General features: G+C 39.4%; 9 protein-coding genes across 9 annotated transcripts; 4 read left to right on the top strand and 5 right to left on the bottom strand.

Annotated features, from left to right (window-relative positions):
* Positions 1 to 629: 629 nt before the first annotated feature.
* BDF20DRAFT_847940 (major facilitator superfamily domain-containing protein) lies at positions 630 to 3118 on the bottom strand. The gene is made up of 5 exons (XM_053079834.1): positions 2801 to 3118; positions 2552 to 2711; positions 1436 to 2455; positions 866 to 1328; positions 630 to 801 (listed from the first exon to the last, which is right to left on the bottom strand). Exons 1-4 carry the CDS (start codon positions 3028 to 3030, stop codon positions 1080 to 1082), a joined length of 1659 nt encoding a protein of 552 aa, XP_052941306.1. The 5' UTR covers positions 3031 to 3118; the 3' UTR covers positions 630 to 801; positions 866 to 1079.
* A 1130-nt stretch (positions 3119 to 4248) lies between these two features.
* On the bottom strand, positions 4249 to 7339 carry BDF20DRAFT_847932 (plasma-membrane proton-efflux P-type ATPase). The gene is made up of 2 exons (XM_053079833.1): positions 5089 to 7339; positions 4249 to 4909 (listed from the first exon to the last, which is right to left on the bottom strand). Exons 1-2 carry the CDS (start codon positions 7198 to 7200, stop codon positions 4280 to 4282), a joined length of 2742 nt encoding a protein of 913 aa, XP_052941305.1. The 5' UTR covers positions 7201 to 7339; the 3' UTR covers positions 4249 to 4279.
* A 36-nt stretch (positions 7340 to 7375) lies between these two features.
* BDF20DRAFT_83813 (uncharacterized protein) lies at positions 7376 to 8125 on the top strand. Its single transcript, XM_053079123.1, has 2 exons — positions 7376 to 7931; positions 8004 to 8125. Exon 1 carries the CDS (start codon positions 7551 to 7553, stop codon positions 7923 to 7925), a length of 375 nt encoding a protein of 124 aa, XP_052941304.1. The 5' UTR covers positions 7376 to 7550; the 3' UTR covers positions 7926 to 7931; positions 8004 to 8125.
* Positions 8126 to 9550: 1425 nt separating this feature from the next.
* Positions 9551 to 15182, bottom strand: BDF20DRAFT_83769 (chitin synthase-domain-containing protein). The gene is made up of 6 exons (XM_053079078.1): positions 14432 to 15182; positions 13744 to 14326; positions 12954 to 13550; positions 11537 to 12832; positions 10180 to 11408; positions 9551 to 10085 (listed from the first exon to the last, which is right to left on the bottom strand). Exons 1-6 carry the CDS (start codon positions 15096 to 15098, stop codon positions 9952 to 9954), a joined length of 4506 nt encoding a protein of 1501 aa, XP_052941303.1. The 5' UTR covers positions 15099 to 15182; the 3' UTR covers positions 9551 to 9951.
* A 2034-nt stretch (positions 15183 to 17216) lies between these two features.
* BDF20DRAFT_813019 (uncharacterized protein) lies at positions 17217 to 18899 on the top strand (the record flags this gene model as incomplete). The annotated part of the gene is made up of 7 exons (XM_053076851.1): positions 17217 to 17421; positions 17499 to 17707; positions 17804 to 17895; positions 17979 to 18040; positions 18135 to 18338; positions 18428 to 18513; positions 18624 to 18899. The coding sequence occupies 7 exons, from the start codon at positions 17217 to 17219 to the stop codon at positions 18897 to 18899; spliced, it is 1134 nt and encodes a 377-aa protein (XP_052941302.1).
* BDF20DRAFT_83559 (rho guanine nucleotide exchange factor) lies at positions 18805 to 20145 on the bottom strand. The gene is made up of 4 exons (XM_053078855.1): positions 19957 to 20145; positions 19600 to 19872; positions 19403 to 19499; positions 18805 to 19333 (listed from the first exon to the last, which is right to left on the bottom strand). Exons 1-4 carry the CDS (start codon positions 20029 to 20031, stop codon positions 19182 to 19184), a joined length of 597 nt encoding a protein of 198 aa, XP_052941301.1. The 5' UTR covers positions 20032 to 20145; the 3' UTR covers positions 18805 to 19181.
* Positions 20004 to 21725, bottom strand: BDF20DRAFT_83685 (uncharacterized protein). Its single transcript, XM_053078990.1, has one exon. It carries the CDS (start codon positions 21472 to 21474, stop codon positions 20260 to 20262), a length of 1215 nt encoding a protein of 404 aa, XP_052941300.1. The 5' UTR covers positions 21475 to 21725; the 3' UTR covers positions 20004 to 20259.
* A 25-nt stretch (positions 21726 to 21750) lies between these two features.
* BDF20DRAFT_847905 (Phosphomevalonate kinase) lies at positions 21751 to 23794 on the top strand. The gene is made up of 7 exons (XM_053079832.1): positions 21751 to 22046; positions 22130 to 22289; positions 22368 to 22697; positions 22765 to 22820; positions 22894 to 23027; positions 23109 to 23435; positions 23511 to 23794. Exons 1-7 carry the CDS (start codon positions 21802 to 21804, stop codon positions 23687 to 23689), a joined length of 1431 nt encoding a protein of 476 aa, XP_052941299.1. The 5' UTR covers positions 21751 to 21801; the 3' UTR covers positions 23690 to 23794.
* A 1017-nt stretch (positions 23795 to 24811) lies between these two features.
* Positions 24812 to 26851, top strand: BDF20DRAFT_812912 (uncharacterized protein; the record flags this gene model as incomplete). Its single annotated transcript, XM_053076837.1, has 3 exons — positions 24812 to 25362; positions 25727 to 25799; positions 26039 to 26851. 3 exons carry the CDS (start codon positions 24812 to 24814, stop codon positions 26849 to 26851), a joined length of 1437 nt encoding a protein of 478 aa, XP_052941298.1.
* Positions 26852 to 27049: the final 198 nt, after the last annotated feature.

The raw sequence follows: 27049 nt of genomic DNA, 5'->3' as shown, positions 1-27049 counted from the left end.
CTTTTTTTTTTCATACAATTTACCATTTTCTGCTGCTGCTACTTCAATGATGAAAGACTGACTGCTGATGGTGTTGCTCATTCATAATATCCATTGTTTGAACGGCTTTCTGAACGGTTTGATTTTTGAGAAAAGATGACATGAAATAGGAAAAGCAACAGACAGGTGTCAAAAAGAGCTCACTGAGCGATAAACAGAAAGGAAGATCGTATTCGTAAATAAACTCTACGGAACACGAGTGTCGTTTTTCTCAGATAAGGAGGCCTTGATTTATTCGATGTCATAGCTGTATTCACCTCTTAAAGAAAGTTAGACAGAATAAAAAAAAAGCATCCAGATAAATGCTAACTGATAGAAAACTGGGCTTCTTTAATGAAAGTTCCTTGTGAACAATTGTACATGGCTGAATGATGGTCATCATGTTGAATGATATCAAAGCAATATCTTTGCATCAGTAATAAGGCTAACTGTACTTATTTATAACTGACAGCTTTTATCCTTCTTTCATATGATATGAAGAATGGCTTTGCTCAAAAGGGACTACATGTGGACGATTCAAGGAAATATGTCTCGCAAAATGACTGTCAAAACAAAAGATTATCGTTGATTTTCACGTGTTAGAATAAATGGGTCGGCTAAAGCATAATAGACTTGTTCGTTATTTACGGAGGTCATTTTTAGATTTGCCTTATTTTGATTCCGTATTTATTCTTGCCCCCCAATACAATAACACAATCAAACATAGACGCATAGAATAGAAGTTCTGGTCGAAATGAACGAATGAATAATGTGATATATTATGTAATGTAATGATACTATACAATATATTCTGAATAACTACATCTGCTAAGGATGAATGTAGCAGAACTCTAGAAATAAAGGGCTAAGCTATACTTGAAGAATAAAAAGAAAAAGAAAAAACGCTCTGCCTTTTTCTTTTTCTTTGATGAGCTGATATTATGTCTCTAAGTGTATATGTACGTTCGATTGGTATAGATGATGAATGAAATGACTCTCGTTTTGTAGGATATCACGCTAAAAGATGAGTAGCGAGGTATATCTTTGATTCACTTTCAGCGTTATTGCGAGGAGAAGACTGACTTGAACAATCTCTTTTTATAGATTGCCAGCGTGACGACGACTATACAGAGGACAGACGATAAAATGCCTGTCCAGAACAATTTCTCATAGCAGACGATGCCATAACAGACACCGGGTGTATTTTGACGCTCAGACTCATATTCGTAAAATACGCCGGAGAGAACATTATACAATTGACTTCCAATCGAAGGAGCAAATAATAACCAACCCCAATTACGAGCAAATGTCTAGCGTGCAGAAGAAAAGAAATAGCTTGTTGTTAGATACAGTCGATTGACAGAGCTTGAAAACAGCAAAAAAACAAACAAAAAAAACGTTTCTTCGTTTCTCTTACCTTTGTACCAAATTCACTGACTGTGGCAGGAGCTACACCAAATGCTATACCATACATGACAGCTATTGAAATAGTCGGTAGAATCAAGTCATTGGGGGTCGAGACGCAAGTGGTAAGGAGCACCATCGATATCATCAGACCTACTGACGCAACCCAAAAGAACCAAAGGCGATGGATACCTGCTTTTCTCTGAAAAATATCACTTAATGTGCCGAAAATAGCTCTTGAGGCACAGTTTGCCAAACTGAAAATCGAAACATGGAGGTTACGTAAATGCTGTGCCTGACCGAGTGATAAATCGGCAGATGATAAGGACAGGACAAGCTGTCCCAAGTTGGTCAGATAAACATAGCCCATACCAAGGATAACCAACATGGCAACGGCAAGTGACAATCCAATGGGGTTACTGAAAAATGCTATCCCCGAAATAGCAGGCTCCTCTGCTTCTTCCATTGTGACAGTCGCATCATTTGTTGTTGTTGTTGTTGCTGCTGCTGCACCTAAGGGTGGTGGAGGAAAGGGTGCAGTCATGTTTCTGATCATGCAAATATTGTCAGCAGATTTTACAATGGTATTGGACAGTAATGGTTTATCCTCTCCTTCACCGTCCATGACTGGGTCATCTTCATAGCGTGTGGAGGAGGTGCTGAAACTGCAGATACTTTGTGTATAATAATGAGCGGATGGATAATGCTGAGGTGGGGCGAGATCGGGTTGCGTCGATGGTGGTGGTTGTGACTGTATGCACGCACGGGTAGGCTCTATTATGTCTTGTATGGGGGCAGGGTGAGGTTGCTGATGTGCTACGGGGCCCAGCACGAAGGCACCGATCAACGTGATGAACAAGGCACAAGTTCCAACAAAGATCAAGAAATGAAAGGTGCTATTGTCCTCTTCGTTTCGTTCGGCTTGTGACTGGAAAAATCGATCATTGATTTGTGAGAATACTAAACCGCTGAGACCCAAGGAGGCACTAGTAAACCCCATACTCATTCCTCGATGCGATTTAAAATTATGTGCCTTTTGTATATTTTATTACGTGACAATGACATGAATGAGTGATAGAACTTTTTTCAACCCCCATGAAAAAGGGACTAGCCCACAATTTAATTTTACCTGAGAATCCAAAGCACAAAGATAAGATGCTGCGCCAGCGAAACCTATACATATGAGATACAGAGAACAAAGGATAGGACTGCTCGATAAATAGCCTGCATATGTTTCTGCTAATAAAAATAATCCAGCAAAAGCGGTCAAAGAAGACAACAACAAAGTCCTGACATGTGTTTCATATCGTAGCAAAATGATAGGTTGGTTATTCTCTTTTCAAATTGCGTTAGGATTGAACGAGGAGGGGTGCTATACCTTTTGAATCCATAATTTTCTATTAACCAAGCACATAGAGGGCCAGAAAATGACACACCGACAAATGCTGCTGTACTAACCATACTATTTTCGATGCCATTCCAATGAAATCGATTCTTCAATGATGTGCCATACGTAGGAAAGACATACTGAGGCCCAGAAACGTTGGCCACAGCCAGTGCTACGAGGAATGAAAAGATCAACCTTTTGTTTGTCACAAAATCCTTCATTATTTGAGATGAATTGATTGAATAAAGAAGAAATTGTGATGTGATGTGGTTGTGTTGTTTGTGAAGAAATCAAGAAAGACAAGAATAGGGCGCACAAAGAAAGGAAATATTTAAATAGTCATCTTTGATGCCTTAAAGCTGATAGGCTGTGCCTAGCCTTTTTTTTTTTGGGCCCACTGTCTATTTTCTTCATGTCATTGGGTCTATTGTCAATGCTTACTTCCATATTTGTTAGTTTTGTTAAGAATAAGAAATATTACTGAACAACCTTTCTTTTTTTCCTTTGCCCTTTTGCTCGTGATGACATGCTGATATCATTTTTTTTTTTTCCTCGTTTTTTTTTTTTTTTTTTAGAAAAAAGGTCTATATATCAATGGTTGATGGTTGAGGGAAACCCCTGATGCTTTTTCTTGTTTCTAAAAGTAAAAATAAATAGAGCAAAATGTACCAGTATCATGAAGGTGTTATAGCATGCGTGATCGAGTGAGATACATGTCAAGACGCTCTCTGTCTGTCTGTCTGTCTGTCTCTCTCTCTCTCTCTTCAATCTATGTTTTAACGGAACTCTTTCAAAGCTAATTAGATTATCTAAATTTTAATATTCGCTTCCCACCCCTTCTCCCTTGTTCAAGATGAAAAGCTCACTATGCCTCCTGATTTTATACAACCTTTTTTTTTAACGCATATGATTTCTCAGAGACAGAAGAAGGAGGTCTGCTTCATGTGATGTGGAGATCAAACAAAAAAAAACTTGTCAACAAACAAGTAAGTAGTAATGATCATCTACACTGAAGCAGATCAGAATGAAAGATCAGAATAAAGAAAAACATTGTGTGGCTGCTACAATTCGATCTTTATTGTTTGTGCATACAGATAAATATTAAACAGATTGGATGGTAAGAAAATAGGTACATTGTGTGGCTGCTACAATTCGATCTTTATTGTTTGTGCATACAGATAAATATTAAACAGATTGGATGGTAAGAAAATAGGTAAAAGAAAAGAAAACAGTAAAGGTGTAGATAGAGGATAGTTAAAGAAATATATAATAAAAAAGTGATGGGTTAAGAGACAAAGGATTATTTTTTTTTTTCTGAAAAAAAAAAAAGCAGAAAAAGGTATTCGTAGTGAATATTAAATATATAGATGAAAATAGCAGATGAAGGTAGGGTAAGATGGAGTGGCGGGGAGCTATTATAGGCTTCGCTCCCTCTCCCATTTTTTTTTTTTTTTTTTTTTTCTCTGTTTCTTATTGCGCTGCAAGTTTGAAAGCAGCAATGATCTGATAAGCATCCACAGGGTCTATAATCTTGGTCCAAGCCGTTTCCAGACGTTCTCTTTGTTCAGCTTGCTTTTCACGGTCAGACAACTTGGCGCGACGCTTGGGAGTAGGAGCCAACTTGGCAGTAAGAGCAAAGTTCCATCTTCTAAACATCCACACCTTGATGAGATCAAGGAACATAAAGTAGACAAGAGAGATGCCCAAAACGGACATACCCCATCCCCAACCACAAGGAGCGACTTTTTCACGTTCACCAAAGACACCATAGACAGAGAAGAACAAGGCGAGGACTTGGGTAGCCAGGATGATGACTGTGAAAAGCCAGTGAGGCATGTTCTTCCACCAATGGCCAGGGACACGAGTAGAGAAGATGACAAAGTGAGGTGCTGAAGAGATATGCAGATACATGATAGAATGCAGTACGTAAGGGTGGACGTGGAAAACGAGCTTGGCGATGTAGAAGTGAGCAAAGGACAGAGCAGTAAGACAGATAGCCAATATAAATGACAAAGTAAGGAGTTGACCGATTCTCCATTTATCGGGACGTTCAGAAATTTCGGTATTGTCAACAGAAATGACCAAGGTAGCAGCATCATTCTATAAGAGGGGGAAAAGGAGGATGTTAGATCATCACACGTAGTATCATTATATAATAGAGTTATCCCACACGAGAGTGGATAGAAAAAAAAAAAAAAAAAATCACAACGCACGGCTTTCCCCCCCCCTCACTTGCCCCCACTCATTGTAGGCCAGCCCCTCTATTGAATTCAACTTACCAATACACAGATCATGATGAGCAGAATAGCCGGCATCGTCCAATTCTCCACCAAAGTAATGATAAACATGAACATCAAGAAATGAATGGTAGAAGTGATACGATAAAGAGCATAGGAACGAAGACGTTGGAAGATGGCACGAGAAGTCTTGACACCATCAATGATGGTGGACAGACCAGGAGCCAACAAGACGATATCAGCAGCCGTACGAGCAGCATCGGTACATCCTTCGACAGCAATACCAACATTGGCCTTTTTCAAAGCAGGGGCATCATTGACACCATCGCCAGTCATACCGACCAAATAACCCTTGTTTTGCAGCAATTCGACGACACGGTACTTGTGTTCCGGAATGACTTGAGCGAAACCATCGGCACGACGACAATGTTCAGTGACTTCTTCTTCCGACTTGGTAGGATCGACCAAATGGTTAGCATCCAAAATGACACGACCCATACCGAGACGAGCACCGACTTCCTTGGCAATAATCAATTGATCACCGGTAATCATCTTGACATCGACACCGAGAAGGTTACAATCACGGATGGTGGCGGCTGAGTCAGGACGAGGAGGATCCAACAGAGAAATCATACCGACCAATTCGAACTTTGACAGATCACCGGGCACGGTCTTGGCAACACCCAGAGCACGAAGACCACGACGAGCGAGCGAGTTGACAGCATTGACAGCATCATTGTTACCACCGGCCAATTTCGTAATGACTTGAGGAGCGCCCTTGGCGACACGGAACGATTGGTTGGTGGCCAAATCCTTGATGGTGGCTTCGGTCATCTTGGTGACGGGGTTGAAAGGTTGGAAAGCAGTAACTTTGTAGCCAGGCACATCCAAAGTTTTCGCAGGACGATTCTTCAAGATTTCAAGAGAGCCTTCAGCAGCACGACGGACAGCCATTTCGATAGGATCGTTGGCACCTTGTTCAGCAGCGAGGTAGGAGTAGAGCAGGATGTCATCGGCGGTATAGCCATTCGTTAACCAAGGTTCGTCAAAGGTCAATTCGTTCAAAGTCAGGGTACCGGTCTTGTCAGAACAGAGAACAGAGACAGAGGCCAATTCTTCCACAGCCGTCAAACGCTTGACGATGACTTTCTTGGAAGCCAATTGTTTCGCACCTAAAGCCATGGTGACAGACATGACGGTAGGCAAACCGACAGGAATAGCAGCGACGGTCAAGACAAGACAGTTGATGAGGACCTCCTTCCAGTCACCGGCGGGAGTACCACGGAACTTGACCAATTGGTAAACCAAGATGATGACGACCAAGACGACAGTGGACCAGATGAGTACGTTACCAATCTTGCCAATGATCTTTTGGAAATGACCTTCTTCGTTGGTGATGGCAATCAAATTAGCGGCACGGCCGATGAAAGTGTTGATACCGGTTTTTGTAACGACAGCCAAGTTTTGACCTTGTTTGACGATAGACGAGGAATACACAGTGCTGCCCTTCTTCTTGTGTACAGGCAAGGATTCACCGGTCAGAGCACTTTGATCAATGTGGAGTTCGGTTTCATTGACTTCGCCGTTGACGCCAAGGCCTAGAAGACGTGCATCGGCAGGAACGATGTCACCGATACGAAGAACGATAATGTCACCGGGCACCAAATCCTTGACATCGACTTCGATCAACTCACCGTTTCTCCAGCTTCTTGTCTTTAAGGCCAATGTTTGACGAAGGGCATCCAAAGCGGATTCAGCCTTTGCTTCTTCGATAAAACCGATCAAAGCATTGATAAATAACAAAGCCAAGACAATACCGAAATCAAGCCAGTCACCGACCACAGCAGCGATGATACAAGCAATTTCAATCAGGTAAGAGATAGGACCGGTAAAATAGAGCAAGAACTTGATGACAGGATTTCGTTTCTTTTCTGGTAGTTCATTGTAGCCGAACTTTGCTCTGCGCTCTTCTACTTCAGCACTGGAAAGACCCACGGAGGGATCTGTATGTAGCAGTAGCTCAAGCTCAGGAGAGATTTCATCCTCGTGTTCAACATGTTCATGATCTTCGAACTGAGCGTCTTCTTTCTTTTCGCTGCTTCCCTGAAGATCAGCGACTGGTCGAACGTTAGTCTTTTCCTCTTCAATGGACATTCTAAGGGTGATGATTAATAGTGTCTGAAATCAAATTTGGAAGAAAAATGGCTATGTATTTCCTCTGCAAAAATGGATCCGCACTTTGTGTGTGTGTGTGTGTTAAAGAAAAAAAAAAATGAATAGAAAAGAGAGAGAGAGAGAGAGAGAGAGAGAGAGAGAGAGTATTAAAAGGATATTTAATGAAAAAGGGGAAGATATGAAAAAGAATTAAAAGAGAGTAAGAAAGAAAGAAAGAAAGAAGAAGAAAAAAGAAATAAAAAAGTTAAAATAAAAAAAGAATCTGTTGGATTAAATAGTCTCTCGTTCCCAGTGAGCGAGTTCAGCGAAGTGAGTCCCGTAAGTGTCTTATGTGGGTGCATGGTATGTGTGTGTGGGTGTGTGGGGTGTGTCTGTGTGCAGCATCTCTGGGTAATCGTGTGTGTGCATGTGTCCAAGTCGAAAAAAAGAAAAAAAAAAGTGAAATTTGCGGAAAAATAGCAGATTTGATGTTGCCTAACACAATTCCAAATCGTCTGATTAGTAGTACATCCAGTAACGTTTTTTTTTGCGTTTGGTGGTTTATTGATCGAAATATGGAATACCAAACCAGAATTCTTTCTGTACGATTAAAATCAGTCTTACTGCTTTTTATTGACCGCTGCAAAAAAAAAAAAAAAAAAAAAAAGCGCATAAGGTGCGGAGACGATCCATGCATTTGTGCAGTAACGAGCCGGTTAAGATAAGCAAAGGTAGAAAAAAAAAAAAACCCTATGACTCTCGAGTAAGTAACCCACAAGACCCTCCCATCTCTATTTTCATAGAGACACACACACTCTCTCTCAAATGATAAAAACAATCCATGTTTATACTCTTATGGGAAAAATCAACAAATTTGGATATTACGAAATTCGACATCTTTCAGAAAAATTTGAACGAAAAAAATTAGGGAGGGAGCAGGGTGGGGGAGGGAGGAGGGAAACCCTTCTTTTCCTAGTCTTCCGCTTGTTCCATCTAGGTTAATCCAAAGCCTGCAGAAAAATGCTATAACCTATTTTCCATTCATTATCGTCTTGGGTTTTACTTTGACGGGGGTGCGGGGGAGGGCCAGTGAGAGAGGTCTGTTTTAAACGATTTCAAATCAATTGTAAAACTAGCAGGCATTGGATTTCATGCTTCTATTTCCCGTCAACACTCATCTATCTTTTTTTTTTATTTCCATCAGATCATTTGCATATTCATTTCCATGAAATGAAAAAAAAAAAAAGTTTAGATACGCGTGCATAGGTTTTTTCTTGTTTGCTTTTGTTGTTAAGTTTGTAGTACTCCATATCACATGTTGCCATTTTTTTTAATTTTTTTAAATGATTCATTCGGTGGTTGCTTTTTGAGTGAGACTTGATTGAATCAGAGTAGTATTCACTTTTCCATATCCGTCGAACTGATATTTGGTGAGAAAAAGTGGGTTGGAGGGGATCTCCAGTTTGTTTCGTTTTTTTTCCTTCTCTTTTAGGAATTTGGCGGAACTCAGAAGAATAGTATTTTTTTTTTCCAGTTACGTGGGGTAGTAAAAATCAGGTAAAAATGTGTAAAAGAACGGTTGGAAAATAAGGAGAAATGTCTTTTTTTCTTTTTTACTGTTTACCGTTTTTGTTCACTTTTTTTTTCTCAAAAAAAACTCTTTGTCATTGTATACATGTTGAATTCTCAATTCATTACTTTCTTTTGTCTAAAATATAAAGAAAAGCATTATGAATAACATTGTTTCTTTTATTTTCTGGTTTTTTTTTTGTTTTTCTTTTTCCTTTCGATTTTTCTGATCTGCATGAATTTCTTTTTTCTTTTGTTTCAACTTTAAAAAATTTCAGTTCAAGATTTCAGACTCAATTTACAGAAAGAGACGCACCCAGAAACAAAATAAAGAGAGCCCACTGGAGAGGAAGAGTCAGGACCGGGGTAACACGAAATCACGAAACGTATAAAGTAGGACTTTTTCTCTTTTTTTTTTATACACCCTTACAAAAATAGAGAAAGCTCAGCAAAATGGAAAAGATTCATTGATTCAGGCAACATCTCATGATTCTACCTATTTCAAATGGAAAGCCTCATTAGAACAAAAATAATAAAAAAAAGCAGTTTTTTCTTTTTCATTTTTTTTCCATCTAAACCGCCGTTTTTACGTTCTTTTTCCACGTACAAAAAGTAAACAAAAACAAATCCCTTGTCAATCCTTCTTTAACAAATGAAAATGAAATAAAATGTTTTTGAAGCCTTAGAAACCGAAAAAACGAAAAAAAGTTAGGGAAACACGGACCCAAGTCTCACGAGAACAAAGTTTTTTTTTTTTTTTTATTTGATAGTGTACAAAAGATGCAATTGTATTACGCGCCTAAATTTTTTTTTCTAATGACCGCTTATTAACAACGAACATGTTATTATACGAAATAAACTTGTGTGTGTGTTTCTATTGAATGTCTTGTGTCTATGTGGAACAGAAAACGATATTTGGGAATAGGGTTACAGGAGATGATACTACCTGCATCAGAAATAGACTTATTTACAAGCTTTTTTTTTTTTTGGGATGATGACGTTGGGTCAAAATGGGATGAAAGTCCATGTTAATTGTTTTCCTGATTTCCAAGGTAGATAGAAAAGAGTTTTAAAAGTAGTGCATCAAAAGGTAAAATACGTATAGGATATCTATACTTAGTACGATGGTAACAGGAAAAAAAAAAAAAACGCTACTATATAAGTTTGTCTTTTTTTGGTTTTTTACCGCAAACAAAGACGTGACCAAGAGAAACTGTATTTAGTTCTTTTTGTAATCACTCTTGTGTGGAGGAAGTACGGGTATATTATCAGGAACAGAGGATCTTGTCTGCTGCTGCTGCTGCTGCTGCTGCTGTGTGGTGTCAGTAATGCCATTTGTAGATTCACGATGATGAGGTGCTGGATCAGACCATAGTGCACGATTGAAACGGTCAGTTAGGATAAGATCATTGTTGTTGTTGTTGTTGTTGTTGTTGTTATTATTATGATTGCTATAAGCAGCTGATGTGGATGACAGTAAAGGTGACATAAAGGTCATTGTGTGTTGTTGTTCTTGATGTTTTGGTGGACTCTCATTACTATTATCCATGCTTGTACTGGCCTCATTCTTCCTACCTCTGTCGTTCAATGACATGTCGGCCTCCCCTCCATCCAATCCTTCGTCTTCATACTCTATACCAGAATGGGTGAGTGCTGCATTATAACTTGCACGAGTCCTGTAAGAGGAGGGTAGCAGATGGGACGAGTCTTGCGAATCTGTTCTCTGCATCAATGTGAGAGGGATATCGGGGCCTACCGATGAGGAGGAAGAATCTTCACCACTCGACATCAGCGGTGACGTCTTTTTTTGCACCCTCAATTCATGGACGAGAGTCTCCCCATTCTCATCGTCGTGGAAGCGAGAGTGAGGGTGCGGTGATGACGGCGTGCTTGAATAATGAAGATGTCGCGTAGGAGGAAGAGGTTTGTCATGATGCAAAGCAACCGCTTGCGTTAAAGGAACCTCGCTTTCATGAGAGCCATCAGAGCCTGTCTTACTACTTCGCTTTCTAAACATCTTGGATTCACGAAAGACGTCCATGCTGCCCCTCGGTCTCTCCACAAATCGTGGCACAGGCATATTGCGTTCCATTGCTTCCTTGACCCTTCTCTCTTTCTCATACTCACTCCACTTCTTCATGGTCACAGCACTGCTATCGAATTCTCCTTCCTTGTCTGCATGTCCTCCTTTTGTGTCCGCTTTTGCGCCAGCCACCTTTCTCGTATCACCCCAAGAAAAGTCATCAAAGTGCCAATAAGCGTAACTGGGTAAAACGAAATTCCATATAGGTAAACTGAACAGATAGATGAGCATCCAGCCCACATACACCACTTTTCGGCTGGTCATGACAATCAACACAGCTGGTAGCCCAAGAATCAGAGCCAGTAGAATCAATGGAATAATCGCTGGCTGACCGAGACACGCCATCACAATCAAATAAAACGTAAACGAAATGGCTGCCGGAAGTGCCAATGTACCCACAAGTTCCATAAAAACTACAAACTGCATCGAAAAACAGAATGTACCACAGAGGTCATGAACAAATAATAGTTCCATCAGATTGTGGATCGTCGAATTAATCCATCGTCTTCGTTGTGACAGTAACACCTTGAACGTGTCTGGCACGACCGTTTTACATCTAAAGGCGTTTTTTTTTTTTTCCAATCCAACATAAGAAGGTACATGTCAGTACGGTTTCCCTTACACTCGCATACGTGATCTATTTCTTTTTTTCTTTTTTTTTTGTGGTTTTTTCCAACTACTTACACTGCCTGTGGAACAAACATCATTTTCCGATTCGGGAAGGTACGAAGCATCAGCGTCGACAAATAACGATCTTCACCCAAAAGCAACAGATTCTTTTTATGCAACGTATCCACCACATTTTCAGAATACCTCTCGACAATATCAGGGTTGGCAAGGATAGGTACCCAGTATCCATCCGGTCCTTTGGGCGCTTTGATTCGATACATACAAAAGCACCCTGGCAAACAAGTGACACCGCCAAAGATGGATTCAAACGCCTTGGATTGGTGATGGGAAATGTAGTATTCAAACACCTGAATCATCGTCACCCAGCTATCCGTTTTATTCGCAATCTTGGTTTCACCACATAACCCGCAAATTTCAGGGTCTTTGACTGCGCAAGAAATCAGTCGGGAAAGCGCATCGGGAAAGAGTTTCGTATCGGCATCCACCATCAACACAATCTCATACGCATCAGGCGCTACCCCTGTCACACGCCATAAGCTGTTGAAAAACTCGTATTCCATCGTCGTCATACGTTCATCAAACATCACCTTCTGCATAAACTGCATCAGAATAATCTGCGAGTCGCGTTTGCCACGGTTACCAGCCTTTCCCCCTTTGGCTTGCTCCTCAGGTGTGCCGCATTTCACAATCGTAATCATCGGTACGCGCTGTTGATGCGCTTTGTCCACCGTCGTATCGTCGTACTTGTAAAATCCCGCATACACCTTGGCCATGTTGTGTCGCTTCGCTCCGTCCGCGAGCGCGAGATAAGAGTACGCCTGCACTTGTTCCGCCGGTACTATCAAATTGCGCATCATGCCGACACAAATCTCTGGCGTCGACTTGCATTCCCCCGAACCCGTAATCAATCCGTCACAGATCACCAAAAGCAACTTGTGGCTGTTGGGGTAGTCGCTGGTCGCAATCGAGTCGAGTGTAATACGGATGCCTGCCTCGCCTTCGGAATAACAAGTGACCAGACAAATCGTCTGAGCAAGAGGAAAGTGGAAAGGCATGTAATCGGACGCCGGTTGTCGAACAGCGTGCCGCGACACCGGTAAGGGGCACATGGGCCCCGTGGAATGCGTGTCGGTCGTACTCGCTAGATCAGATGAGGTGATCGACGACCGACGAGGAGGATGAAGCTCACTGTGACCCAGAAATCGAGCCGATACAGACGGTGTACTATAAAAGACGGAGGCTCTACTCGCGTTGTATAGGTCAGGTGTTCCCATCGTGACCGTAGAATAACGATTCGCTCCATCCATGCCAAATAGGGTGGAGTGGCGATAAACATGGTTTTCTAACGCACTGTAGATAGATAGGATTATCATCGGATCATGTCAATCTCTTGAGAAACAACCCACCCTTCCTTCCACCCCCGCCCCCCCCCCTCACCCTCCCCCATCTCATCCTCGATGGGCTCACCTACCTGTTCGGTGTCTTCCATACAGAAGATACGGTGCCACTTTTCTCTGTATCAAAACGTGTAGAGCCATGCATGGGTTGTGTAAAACGAGACGTTTGGGGAAACAAGCTTTTCCGTTTCGCATGGCTACCGCCTCCAAAGAGCATGGACTGGTTGCGGGCTTTGGTCAAAGGAGCGCCTGCTTGCATGTTACTTGTCCAATTCTCAATTTCTGCCTCACGTTTCATTCTCGCTGCATACGAGGCTCCTTCTTTGAAATTACCCAATTTCCACGACAAAAACCACCCAAACACCACTGCCAACGCAAATTTGACAATAATCACACCTAAAATAACCACGAGTGAGGCATAAAGGACAATGTTGGAGGCCATGCATCCAATGCTGATCGTATCTAATGATCCCACTTTGATCGTCTGTGATAGACATTTCGCTTCTTGTTCCCACTGCCCTTTTTTGGCTCGGTTGGCGTTAATCGTTCTTGTGATGTCTTTTCCTACAAATTGCGTGATATTTGCATGGATGGCCGCGATCAATCCATCGGGTGGTGTTCTAAAGTGGGTAGTGGGTAAGGACGACAGTAACCTCAAATTGAGTACATACCTATAAGTCATAAGGGGGTTGAGGGGGTGATAGAGCAGAGGAGGCGGGCAAAGCGTGAGGAATCAAAAAAAAAAAAAAAGAAAAAAGGAAAACGGTCAGAATAAGGTTTCGTCATGGACTATGAGCGTTTCTTTTTTTTTTTTTTTTTTTTTGCGCGATAGTCAATAGGTACGCGCGCTCCCTTAAACTTTACCCATTATAAACAGTAAGAAATTGCTCTGCTTTGATATCGTTCCAGTCATAGTAAATACGGGCCGCCTTGTCGAATCCACCCCTTGATTTAGGTACGCCTTGCGTTTGAAAGGTGTTGTAGAGACTGTGTGCATTGGCAGATAAATGACAGCTTGTTCTATTCATAAATTGAGAAGCGTCAGGTGGTACGGTCGAATTGGGATTGAAGAGCTGGCAAGGAAAATAGATGGGCTGATCCCCTTGTGTTGGTATAAACACAGATGCGCACTCTGGTTGAACCGTCTGGAATAAGAAACTGGCATCCATGCCTCCAGCATCCACTGGAGGATACAGAATATTGGTGCTTTCATTGGTACCACTCACCCCAGCAGGATGCTGCCATTCCGCAAGCATGTAGGCCCATCCTGAAATGACAAGATAACCTGGACTCACTTGTCCACCACGCACACTCATGGGGGGAATGGGACACACGGCTTGAGTGAATCCAAAAGTGAGAAAACCCACACAAGCCATGATAAACAGGATAAAAGAGACCAAGCCAATTTTTTCTCGCCATGCCATTTGCGCTGGTCCATCCGGTATACCTTTTTTGTTTGGATTTTTTTTTTTTTTTGGGGGTGGGTTAATTTCATATTGACAAAATGACTCGAAATTCATTGATAAAATAGCCTTAAAAAACTAAAGTTTACCTGTACATCTTAAAACCTGCTTTGGAATACAACACGTTAATAGACGGCAGTAAGTGAGCCATGGCTGAAAGTCTGAACACCAGCCTTGGTTTCTTTTCATACCATAGTCAATGGCTCCACCCAGACTGTCATCGTAGTCATCGTCATCGTCATCATTGTATTTTTCTTCTCGACCTAAAATACTTTTGCCTCGTCGTAATAATTGTTCACGAGTTGTTGGCCGTCTTTCTAAACCTTTTGGAGCCATTGTTTGCTGCATTGAATGTTGTTGTTGTTGCTGTTGTTGCTGTTGTTGCTGTTGTTGCTGTTGCTGTTGCTGCTGCTGTTGTTGTTGTTGTTGTTGTTGTTGTGAATGGGACGATTGATGCGACTTTCGTGTAGGCTCTTTGGTAGATATCAAATTACCCGTCGTACTCGGGGCAAAGTTATTTGAATCAGTATCTTGCCGTTGTTCAGCTCTCTGTCGATAATGATATAACCGATTATTTGGATAATTCCTTTCACGCTCTGGTCTGACTAATGATTTTTGTCTCCGTGGTCTGTTTGGATTTGAATGTGATGAGTTAGATGCATTCCGAAGCAGTGAAGTTGAACGAGCAGCAGTAGCTGGAGCCATGTTACTCGTGGTGGCGGCGGTAGGCCGAAGTGGCTCATTATTGTTACTCATGGGATATCAGTCTTTTCTGCTTCCTATTGCTCTTTTATTAAATCTCAAACTCTTTTATCTTGGATGTCTGAATGTGTATGTGTAAAAGTGTATGTATGTGTGTGTATGTGTATGTGGTAAGAAGATGTTGCAAGATAGGCTGCTCTTTTCAATTAGCACAACCAAGCCTTATAGATAGACCACCAATGGTTTCAGCACGTCGTAAGAAGGATGAACAGAAAAAAGGATTTGTGAATGGCTTTGAAGCAAAGAAGAAAAGAAACAAAGAACAAGAAATAAAGGAAACAAGTTGAAGGGAAAAGAGCAAATAAAATGGTTGTAGTACCAATCTGATTGCCCGTTAAAAAAAATATTCAAGCCAATGTTATTAAAATTTTGCATCACACGACTTGCTCTAAAAATATGGAGAAAATACAATTGACTCGTTGTCAACGCACATTTGCTGTATTCAATTGTGCATCTTGTTTGTATCTGTAGTTTACAACGGAAAGCAAAGATGTGTTCATTGGCAAAATGGCTAGCATTATCTTTCGATTTCACTCTTCGCATAACAATAGCCTTGTTGATACGATTGAATCAAATATGCGTCATCCAGACTGCCGTTTATAAATGATGGCCTGTTGCACAAGTTACATGAAATATGTAGAAAGATCAGAGTAGCATAGGCTGCCGTCTTATTGAAAATTTGACATGTAAAATCAGAAAGTAGAACACCTTTGGAGAGCTTAAAAAAGCTTTACAAGAGACTGTATCTGATTCTTATTCATTCAGTATCCGTCGCTATTGTTGTTGTATGAATTATTTGTTTCTCTTCCCCACAAAAAGGTACCAAGATTGATTCGACCGGCGACCACAGGAACAGGAAATATAAAGTCATAGGCGGAGTTCTTGCTTTTTTTCAATTTAAAAGATCGACATCTTTTGTGTTTGGAAAACATTTGAAGAGTAAATTTTCCAAGCTTGGTTGGTTTTTTTTTGTGTAAACTAGTTATTTGAAATGAGAAAATAAAAAAAAAAAAAAAAAAAAATTATGAAAAACAAAAAATTGAATGGCTAATATGAGGTATAACTTACTTTACCGAGAAAACATATAGGAGCTCTAAAAACAAAAGCTAGACTCCGGTTACTGCCAAAGCGGTTTGCAAGCAGGAAGTTTATTAGACCTTGCTTCAGACAATATCCTTCTGAATTTAAAGACGTTGTGAGCAAGATGGCCACTGATCCGTGATCTGTCTAAAAGACAGCACACGTTGTTCAGTGAGATAAATACATATTTGAGAAATTGCTGCATGGAAGCTCAAGTCGATGCTGCAAGTATAATCTGATTGAGAATACTACCAATAGTTACAGCCAGCCAAAAGTGTGCTGTTGGACAAATATGCGCGCCGGGTGTAGCTTTCAGGAGTAAGCGTAGGGAGTAGTCTCTTTTCGTAATGACATTATTCATAAGGATGCGGTATGCTGTGGCACAACCAGACATGAATGCTGCGAAAGATACTATTATATTCGTCACATAGTACTACTGAAGAGAAGCCATCCTGTTATTTTTATCAAGAGCATCAAGAAATCCTAAAGTATGACAATTGAAAATTCTCGATTGACAATCTACACGAAAAAGATATAACAGCATATCTTTTTTCTGAAAGTTAATTTTTGACACGATCGCTTGGTTCATATACATTAAAATAGAAAAATATTACATTTATGAGTCTCAATATGCTTTTTATCAAAAGTCGAGTTCAAATCTCGTCAATTGCTATCTATAAGCACACACCTATATCCATAACGTCTTTAAAAACTCCCAAACATCGTTAAATAAGTTTACCAACTTCATTTCATTTATTTCAGACCCAGTCTTGTTACAGAGACAGCGAATTTGATGGGCGGCTAAAAATAAGTTCCAATTGCCTTTCTTTCCATCACTTGCCAATAATAACCAACCAACTGTGTAATACTTAAATATACTCTATTCTTTCCTAAATGGGTCCATATTGTGTTATCTTACTATTGTGAACCAGCCTTAATCACATCACATTCAATTAGTTTCATCACAATGCAGCCTTTTTTTTCATTGCATTTCTTTTATCATTCCAATTGTACTGTACACTTCTTCACGGTATGACTGTCGAAAAGCCAGCCGTTCTTGTCTTAGGTGGAGCCGGCTTTATCGGTAGACATTTCGTTCATTATCTTTTAAATAGCAATGTAGCCGCGGATATCCGTGTGATCGATAAGCTTATCCCGCAAACAGCTTATCTTTCAAAAAAGTTTACTGCTGATTTTGCAAAAGTTGACTTCAAACAGGCCAATTTGACAAATAAAGGTAAGATGGAATACCTGCCAAATACTTTGAGAGCTTTTCTACTTACATCCCTTATCATTTCGCATAAAACTGAATAGTGTCGATTGCTTCGTGCTTTACCAGAGACGACGGAAAGGAGTTTGACTACGTCTTCAACTTTGCAGCAGAGACCAAAGGATCCCAAGCGCCTGAGCTATATCAAGAACGTATTTTTAATTTGTCTGTCAACTGTGCCAAAGAAGCAGCGAGCAGGAAGGTGAAAGTCTTCATCGAAATGTCAACTGCAGAAGTCTATCACAGTGATGAGGTAAGCATATACGCGAGTGTTACTCTTCATGAATGCAGATGTTAATGTGAACAAAGTAAATCCTTTACTGATGTATGGCAACTATGTGGCATGTAGAAAGCTGCTACTGAGACTTCAAAGATAAAGCCTTTGACAATTATCGCAAAAAACAAATATAGAGTTGAAGAAGAATTAAGAAAGATTCCAGGGTTTGTAAATATTGACGAGAGACTGTACAGTAGTTTATCCGGTAGAGCTAATAACAATGCTAAACTTTTACATCATATTATAGCCTTAACTTGATCATCTTGCGTCCTGCGATTGTTTATGGTCCAGGCGCCATCAATGGTTTAAGTAACTATTCTCCTTACGTAATGGTTGTTGATTATACATCATATGAAGTAGACCATAATGTCTTCTTTTTTTTTCTTTTTAATTCTCATTACAGCACAACGTTTAGTGATCGGACGAATTTATCAATATTTAGGCGAAGAGTTGAAGCTGTTGTGGTCGAAAGATTTGAAGTTAAACACAGTTCATGTCAAAGACGTCACAAGAGCATGCTGGCATATAGCTGAATGGTATGTTCATAACGAAATTGCTCAGAGAAATGAAGTTCAGATCTTTAATTTAGCTGACAAGCAGAATACAGGTATTGATATGTTGGTGTATAACCTGTTGAAAAAAATTCAAACCAGACCATTCAATGTACATACTTATCGTCATGTTATTATCTTCTAGATCAAGAAACTATCAATGAACATTTACAGGCCATTTTCAACATAAAAACCGGATATCATGGTGCTATGATTTCATCTTTCGCTAAGGTGAGGTATCCTACAAAAAGTTTAGATTACGAAGAGATAGTATTTGAATTATTAATTTTTTGGGCGATGGGTTGCGTGGGTGGGCTGGCTTTCTTTCAATTTATACCTAGGCCAATGATGACACCACCGTACACGCCATCAATGAAAAACATTTAGTGCCATGGACCGATTTATTGAGCGCAAACGGTATCCATGTTACACCGTTAACACCTTACATTAATAAGGAACTCTTAACAAATAATGGTCTAACGGTGGATGGTTCCAAAATTGAAAGAGAGACTCACTTTACTTATGAAGTACCGCTATTAATACGAGATAAAGTCAATGAAATTATAAAAGATTTTCAATCAATAAATGTATGGCCCACTTTGGATGCCATGAAATAAATAGTCAATTGTAAACTTTAATACCATAAAAGATACCTGTCATGATTGACTATCAGATGAAACAATGGTGAGCATAACTTTAGTCTTCTTTTGTTTTATTACTCGCAATAATATACGTAGTCATTAGGGAATGTAACAGTTTCAAGTGAATGGGAAGGATTTAGGCTTCAATCCGAAAAAAGGAAGTCTCGAAGGCTTAGGTTTGTTATTGTCGGTATCAGGGATTGGTATATTTGTAAATATTTACAGCTTGCATGAGCATAATGAAAGCGAATCTCCATTTTAAAGCGTTTTATTTGAGGGTCGTGAAGTCGTCGTCAAGGGTTTGTTGTCCTGGGCATAATCCATTGCCACAGCTAAGCCCGTCAAAATCTTCAAAGCCAAATCTAATTCTGTGTAACTTGGATTTGATCGCTGCGTATACTTTTGTAAATCTAAAAGCAAATTATCAGCTTAATAAGCAACGTGGCACACTACCATGATTCTCGGTTTGCCATATTTACCTTTTATTAGCAAACAATATCTCGGTATGCGTTGGATAGGTGCAATCAGATAATCCGACATTCCTAGCCGATTCGTATCTCGTTTCGAAAGGTTTTCCTACAGGTAAATATTTTTAGAAAAGAAAAAACTTGTCAGAAACCATTCAACTTATGCAGACATTAATGCTATATTGAAAATTTGCCAAGACCATGCTTACCCGATCTATCTTTACGAACAATACATTATTGCATGCTTTTCGGATTGTCTTTAGGTTTGTTCTATAATGCATGGCATATTTCAAAAATACGACCAACTTGGCTTCCAGTGAGCAAAATGTATGCCCAATGTTATCACTTGTTTGCAGATCACGTAGTAATTTATCAGACACACGAATAAGTTCTGGTAAATGATTGAATAATACGGGAATGTCTGTACTTTTTACGAGTGGATCTTTTAGTTTAGAAGCAGCAACCATTGGTCGCATATATTTCTGCACATTAAGAAAAAGAAAAAAGCAAACTTGTCAGTATGCCTTGCTGCATGCATTTGTAATTAAAACTGTAAGCTGACATACGTTTCTTATTAAATAGAGTAATTGGTTATAGGTTCTTTCTGTTTCTAACATTTCATTTAGTATAAATTTTATCATGGTGAGGTCTTTTGATGTAGATGATGTTGCCGCAATTGAAGGTCGCACAAATCTTTGTTGTTCTAAGGTATAATCCGGCTGTGTTTTTTTGTATTTTTAGTGTCAAAAGACGAGGCGGATTCATAAGATAGCGTTGATTGCAGATATTTATGCATTTTTTTTTTTAAAAAAAAAAGGTATGAAGCGGTTAGACGGTCAACTTTTTAAACTTTGAATGCGATATTTGCCTCATTTTAATGTTGATATATACGTTACAATAAAAAAAGGATGGGATAATATGTCACAGAATTCTTGTTTTGAATTGTTTTCAATATGGTTAGTAGCTGTCAAAATTGTATCATCATCATTATGTTTCTCTTCCTCATCCAACGTATCTAAGAGTAATTGTGATATCGTCTTTCTCCAAACATGGATAGCTCGAGATTCTTTGCTTTTTGCTGTGTCAAACCCGAAAGCTGTTCGTGCTCGTGAAACATTGACTACACCTGATAGTCTCTTTTCTTTGATTTGTTGTGAAATTGAACGAGAAAGACCCATCTGTGATGGTTTGTTATTATTTGTTACTGCTATTGACTTAATGTATGCGGGCTCAAGTGATGATGAGGAAAATGTTATGTCAGATTGTATGCTTGGAAGAGAAGGGGTGAAAGTGTTCTTTTCTTTATCGTTTCCTTCGATTTCTTGTTCCATCAACATGTGAGCCTGCTCCTCTGCTATATAAGATGAAGTGACAGTTTTTAAAGAAGATGAGCGTGACGAATTGTGTGTTGATGATATGGAAGGAGTTATGATAGAAATGTCTGGTGAAAAGTTGTTATGGTGTGATAAATTTACTGGGATTCCTCGTTGTTGATAGCTGATATAATCAAGTGCAATGCTATGCCTCTGCGGCGGCCTATAATTTGTTTGTTGTTGTTTTTGCTGCTTTATTTCTTGTGAAAGCGTATATTGCTCAGCAACCAATTTTTCGGTTAGCAACAACCCTTTATTAACGCTTTCTCCGTTTGGAACAACTTCTTCTTCTTCAATGGAACAAAAGAACTGTGAAAATGGTCTAGCTGAAAAGGAAGGCTCCAAGCTTGAGGATGGCTTTCGTTTGATGGCCTGCGTCTCTTTTTTACTATTTCGTGCATCCAGCTCAAAATTATTTGTTTTTGGTTCCTTTACTGCTCTCAAAGGTGTTGTGGTTGTTGATGGTGGTGGGTTCGTTGCTTCATTATTCTTTGCTTTTCTTTTAGAAACAGATGCTAGAAGCGTTAGTCCAACTGATTGAATTTTGCTAAAGGAGGATGACAGCTGAGCCTTGCTGTTGTTTTTGGTAATGTCAGATGTAGGGGATACTGATGAATTGTCAACTTTGGATTGTCGAAGCTTGGCTTTTTTCAAAAAGATGGATGAGGAACATTTCTTTGCAGCCTTATCGACACAAATGTCAGTGGACATGAAGAAAAAGGATTGCTTTGTTTAATCAAAGATTTGAATGAACGGAAGATAAGAAAGAGAGAGAGGAAAGAACTTGGAAAAATTAAGCTTTTGTTTAAGCATTTTCTATCGCGCTGCACTCCCTATTTTTATAATTTTTGAAGGCTCATTGAGCTCTGTTCCTGTTCCCTTTGTTGCACATCCCATCAGTTTACCACACGGAAAAGGAACAAAAAAAAAAGCCCATTAAAACACCGCAATAAACTTTTTTGGGATTTGTATTTAAGGAGATCAACACGTCTATTTTATTCAGGTAGCTCCTGTATCCTTTCTTTATTCTTCTTTGGCATGAGTTCGCATTGCACAGTTGCTTCTGCACCTGGTAAAGTTCTTCTTGCCGGTGGTTATCTGGTTTTAGAACAAGCTTATAGCGGTGTTGTGGTAGGCACTTCAGCAAGATTCTATACCGTCATCCGATCGGAAAAGTCGCTAGAACCTGCAGGCACCATTACCGTTCAATCGCCTCAATTCAACGCGGCTACTTGGAAATACAACGCAATCGCAGACAAAGAAAAAGTAAACTTTCAGTCAATGTAGGATTTATAGAGATATAGACATCCGTATTCAGCCGAAAACTATACTGAATGACTTGACATTTGCCTTTTGAATGAAATAGTACAACAGAATCCCGAAATAAGTTTGTTGAGACTTGTTTATGCTTCACCTTGAATATAATAGCCGCGAAGACAGGCTTAGAACAATTCAATAGCTTTTTAAACAATGGAATTGAGGTTACAATTGTTGGTGATAATGACTTTTATTCACAAAGAGCTCAGGTAAAGGGACAGAAATAGACAGTAAAGAAATTCTTGTACGCAACAGTCCCCTCATGATCGGATTTTATGTCTCCACAGTTAGAATCGAAAGGGTTACCAAATACCGCCAGTGCATTAGCCTCTCTTAAACCTTTTTGCAAAACTGGTACCACATTATCTGCAGTTCACAAAACTGGTTTAGGGAGTTCAGCAGCCCTTACAGTATCTCTCGTAGCCGCTTTATTACTTCACTTCAAAGTGATTACTCCAACACTGAATACGACAGAAAAGACATTGGCTCATAATGTTGCTCAATTCGTTCATTGTTTCGCCCAAGGAAAAGTGGGTAGTGGATTTGATGTATCATCTGCAATTTGGGGAAGCCATCGCTATAAGAGATTCAATCCCTCCATATTATCACCGCTGATGGTAAATCATTCGTTTAGCGAGAGGCATCAATGCACACATATCAATGTATCATCTGCTTAATTTTTAGGATGAAAATGTTGATCCCAAGGTCCTATCTAAAGCACTTGATGCAGATAACCAGAGGTAATTTCTTTTACAAACGCATGCTCGGTTTGAAATACAAAATTGACGCCGGCTGATTGATCTGTAACATTAGTTGGGATAATGAAGTTGATCCATTCAAACTACCACCTGGGTTCGATTTAATGTTAGCAGACATAGATGCAGGAAGCCATACACCCACTCTCGTTGGAAAAGTTCTAGCATGGAAAAAATTGAATCCTGATGAAGGTAAACGCGAGAAAAACTACTCTCATCAACAGTGACTTTTTCTATTTTACTTGGACTCACCTTGTGGATATATTCTGTTAGCCAATGCTTTATGGACTGAATTGGGATCATACAATTCCAAAGTTGAACAGCATTTCCGCCGATTAAACGAGCTATATGTGAAAGATACACATATTTACAATGACACTATCGATAAGTGCACAAATCTGAACTCTACAGACTGGAATGCAGTGCCTGGCCCCGTTGCTGAAGAATTGGTCGCCCTAGTCAATGATTTTAGCGTTGTTCGTCGACTTTTACAAAAGATGAGTGAATTAGCAGATGTGCCAATTGAACCTAAAGAGCAGACTAAGCTCTTAGATGCATGTACAAACATACCAGGCGTTGTTATGGCTGGTGTTCCCGGAGGTAAATTGAAGTGAGAAAATGTCCAGCTATCTGATGTATTTGACTTTTCGACTAACCCATCTTTCCTAACACTAGCCGGCGGCTATGATGCTATATTTTGTATTGTACTATCGAACAAATCCAAAAAACAAATTTTTGAGCTTTGGGAGTCGTGGAAGGAGCTCACTGTCGGACCACTGCTTTCACGATCGGATTCAGATGGCCTTACTACTGTTGACATAGATACAGTTCCCTGTTTATCTACGATTCTTTGAGCATATCAAAAGAAAATTTGTTTGTTTTTCGCTCATTCAATTTGTTTTTATAGGAATAAAGTTTACCTTTTGAACTAAATTGTGATATGCTTAATTAAACTGTCCGATAATTATAATTCTTATGATTTCATGGCAATTATAAACGTAGAGTGCTTACTATCAGTTTTCATGCTTTATAAACATGCTTATGACAAATGGGGACTCACAAAAATTCATTCCTTATTATTATAAACAAAAAGAAAAGAAAGAGAGAAAGCATCAAGCATTTAAGTTAAATCAGTACGGCATTGCCTTTCCTGAATAGCGGTAGGGTTGTAACAGTTATAGTTAGTGTCGGTGTTTGGCAATAATAAAGAAGGTTCTCAAACGAAACTCTAAACTTCATATATCTTTGCAACAGCGTGTTATCATCTACCGCCAACATAACGAATCGTTTCGAAGGCTAAAAACTTTGATAGGCGGGACCGTGTAGATAGATGATCAACAAGAATCATATGCTTTCCGTTTTATTGTGTGCTATAGATGATGAAGACGTTTGATTTATTTAAAACCCTAATTGGAATATATTCAATTTTTTTCTGCAAAAGTTAAAAAACAAGGCTTGTTGTAGCAATTACAAATTGTTCATCAACCTGTAAACTTAAGCACGGGCCATTGCCAATAAGGAACATTTTAATCTGTTGATATAATGTCGCTGCACAGAGATTAGACTCACGCAGTGTGGTTTCTTCTTACTTTCATCGGCAGCAGATAGTAATTAGAGTCCAGAAATCACAATTTTTGCATAGAATCTGTCATGCAACCTTCTGTTCGCATTTCTAAGGCCACATCCTTTAACGAATAGAAGTTCAAATAATGTAAAACTTATTGGCATATTCTTACCTCGGGATTCCAAGCAACCGTCTCTTAAAAAATAGAATTATCAGATATGGTAGAGGTTTATGCCTTTTCTTTTTTTTTTTTTTTTTTTTTTTGTTCCTACTTTTACTGTAAACAAATAAGAGAAGCAATGCAGCTCCGCGGCTCCTGCTACTCATTTCTTTTTTTGGAAAAAATTTTGGTAATGAAAAAAGGTTCTTTTTTTGTTCCCTTTGCTCTTGGCTGAAAGCATATTAAAGAAGGATGAATATTCGAGAATATTCATTGGATGATCAAGAAAAATTCAAGCAATTCTTCTATGCAGTTGAAGGCGCAAAAAAGAAGAAGCGAGTTATGCAATCGTTGAAGCATAATTCGGCTGCCAAAGTTATGTTGGAAGCAGGCATTGCAGGAATTCTGGGCATTCAAGCACCCAAACTTATGAAAATGACAGCCTTGCTCAGAGATACCGCCCTCACCTTGATTGGAATGACATTATGGGGTGCAGGTGTTGGCATTTTGTGGTACTATCTATTATGCCGAGAATATTCTAACGACTTGACAAAAGCGACTGAACGAGCAGTGAGCGATTTAAGGAACATTCGAAGCAATGAGAAAAGTAATGCCTGGGTTATGGAAAAAGACGATAAAATTGTTGGCACTGTTGCTTTGAAGTACGAAAACGGGGAAGGCAAAGTCGGCTATCTCACAGCTTCTAAACCAGAAGATCGCTTGAATCTGATTCAGACAGCATTTAAATTTGGTCGAACAAATAAGATCAAAGTAATCAGCAATTGGAAGAATGATTGGAAATGGTCCGAGAATACTCTGTAGTGTCAGCAGCAAGAGCAGCAGATAGACGTAAATTAACAAACATTTGGAAGCAACGTTAAGAGCTTAATAATATTTTACTTTTTATATTTGTTATTTAAGCATTTACAGATATTGAACCAGTTGTTGGTAGTTCCCTTCTCTTTTCTTTTTCGTTTCGCCAGATTCTACCTCTATTACCATTTACTACTATTATAATTCACTATTCCATCTTAAGAACGCTTACAGTTCTATACCTTATTCATTCAGTATTTCTTACACTTTAACATCTAGCGTACTTTATACAACATTAAATCTCATTCACATAACATAAGCGTAGTGTAGAAATTAACAGTCTACCATGTGTAGCCATTTCAACATAAAGAACCTATCAAGGTCTATTGACCAGTTCCCCTTGCACCACCTATTTTCACTTACGACTGTGGACAATGATCTAACATATATCGACAAAACATATTATGCGCCAAATAAAACCAATGAAGCAGAATTAAAAATCCCACCGTTAAAGCCTTTATTGCATTTGCAATCGATGATATTCAACAATGGTCTGATTGGTACTTCAACAATAACTCGGTTGAACCTGTAAGTACCGTATCTATATTATTAGTATGATATATTTATACTTTCCTCCATACTAATGAAAAGACGAAAAGCCGCCAGACTGGCCTTCAAGTTATTCCCGTACAATTAGCAGCATTGACTCAACTAACATTTCTGGATCTATCCCGTAACAAAATACAAAAAGTACCATCATTCATAGAATTTTTAAAGCAGTTGAAGCACCTCAACCTATCTCACAATCTTTTGGAAGAATTACCGACGAACCTGTATTCGTTGACAAGACTAGCATACCTTAATTTATCATCAAATCCTCTTGCTACTTTATCACCCAACTTGGCTCAGTTAACCAGTTTAAACATACTTGATTTATCTAGGACAAGCATCAGTTCTCTACCTGCAGAATTACTTAGATTATCAACAACCACCATAAAAACGGAGAATTGTCAACGGTTTATTGATCGATCATTCGAACTCACGCAAGAATTAGCTCATGACCCGATTAGCTTAGTAGAAACTTGTGCTCGGCAACTGCTGCATCCCGTCTTACAACAGATTCTAGATAGCAATCGTAAATTAACAAAGAGGGAACTGCAGAAGCTTAAGAAACGGCATCGACTGTATTTTGAAGAGTTACCAAATCATCTGGTACGCTTTATATCACAACCTAAAGCATGCTCTTCTTGTGGTGGTGTTTATTTCCGATCCTACGTGGTGCGGTACCGTATTGTACAGAGACAACAAGACGATAATTGGATTCCTATAGAATATCGCCTTTGTACGGCCCATTGGAATACAGAAGAGGAAAGGCTATGTAGGTTGTTTTCGGATATACCGAAGACCTCCTTGCCATTTTCTGAAAAGTTGGGGCATTTAGGAATACTACCACGTCCTTCTAGTTGGTTTGGTATTTGATACCGTTTCTGTCCTTAGTTCTATTTCTTTTATAAAGTGAATGGGGTTCCTTTAATAAAGTCTATAACCATATAGTGGGAAGTCAAAACAGTAACTAAGCACAATATATTCTACTGCAGAGTTCACGGGAGCGCTATCGTTGGGTTAATCCAAATCCTTTACCCTTGCTGACCCATTCTTGAAGGTTGCATTATCTTT

This window comes from Mycotypha africana (assembly GCF_025528875.1).
Source record: "Mycotypha africana strain NRRL 2978 chromosome Unknown BDF20scaffold_1, whole genome shotgun sequence".
Classification (NCBI taxonomy): domain Eukaryota; kingdom Fungi; phylum Mucoromycota; class Mucoromycetes; order Mucorales; family Mycotyphaceae; genus Mycotypha; species Mycotypha africana.
This window is presented reverse-complemented; position numbering and strand designations above follow the sequence as displayed.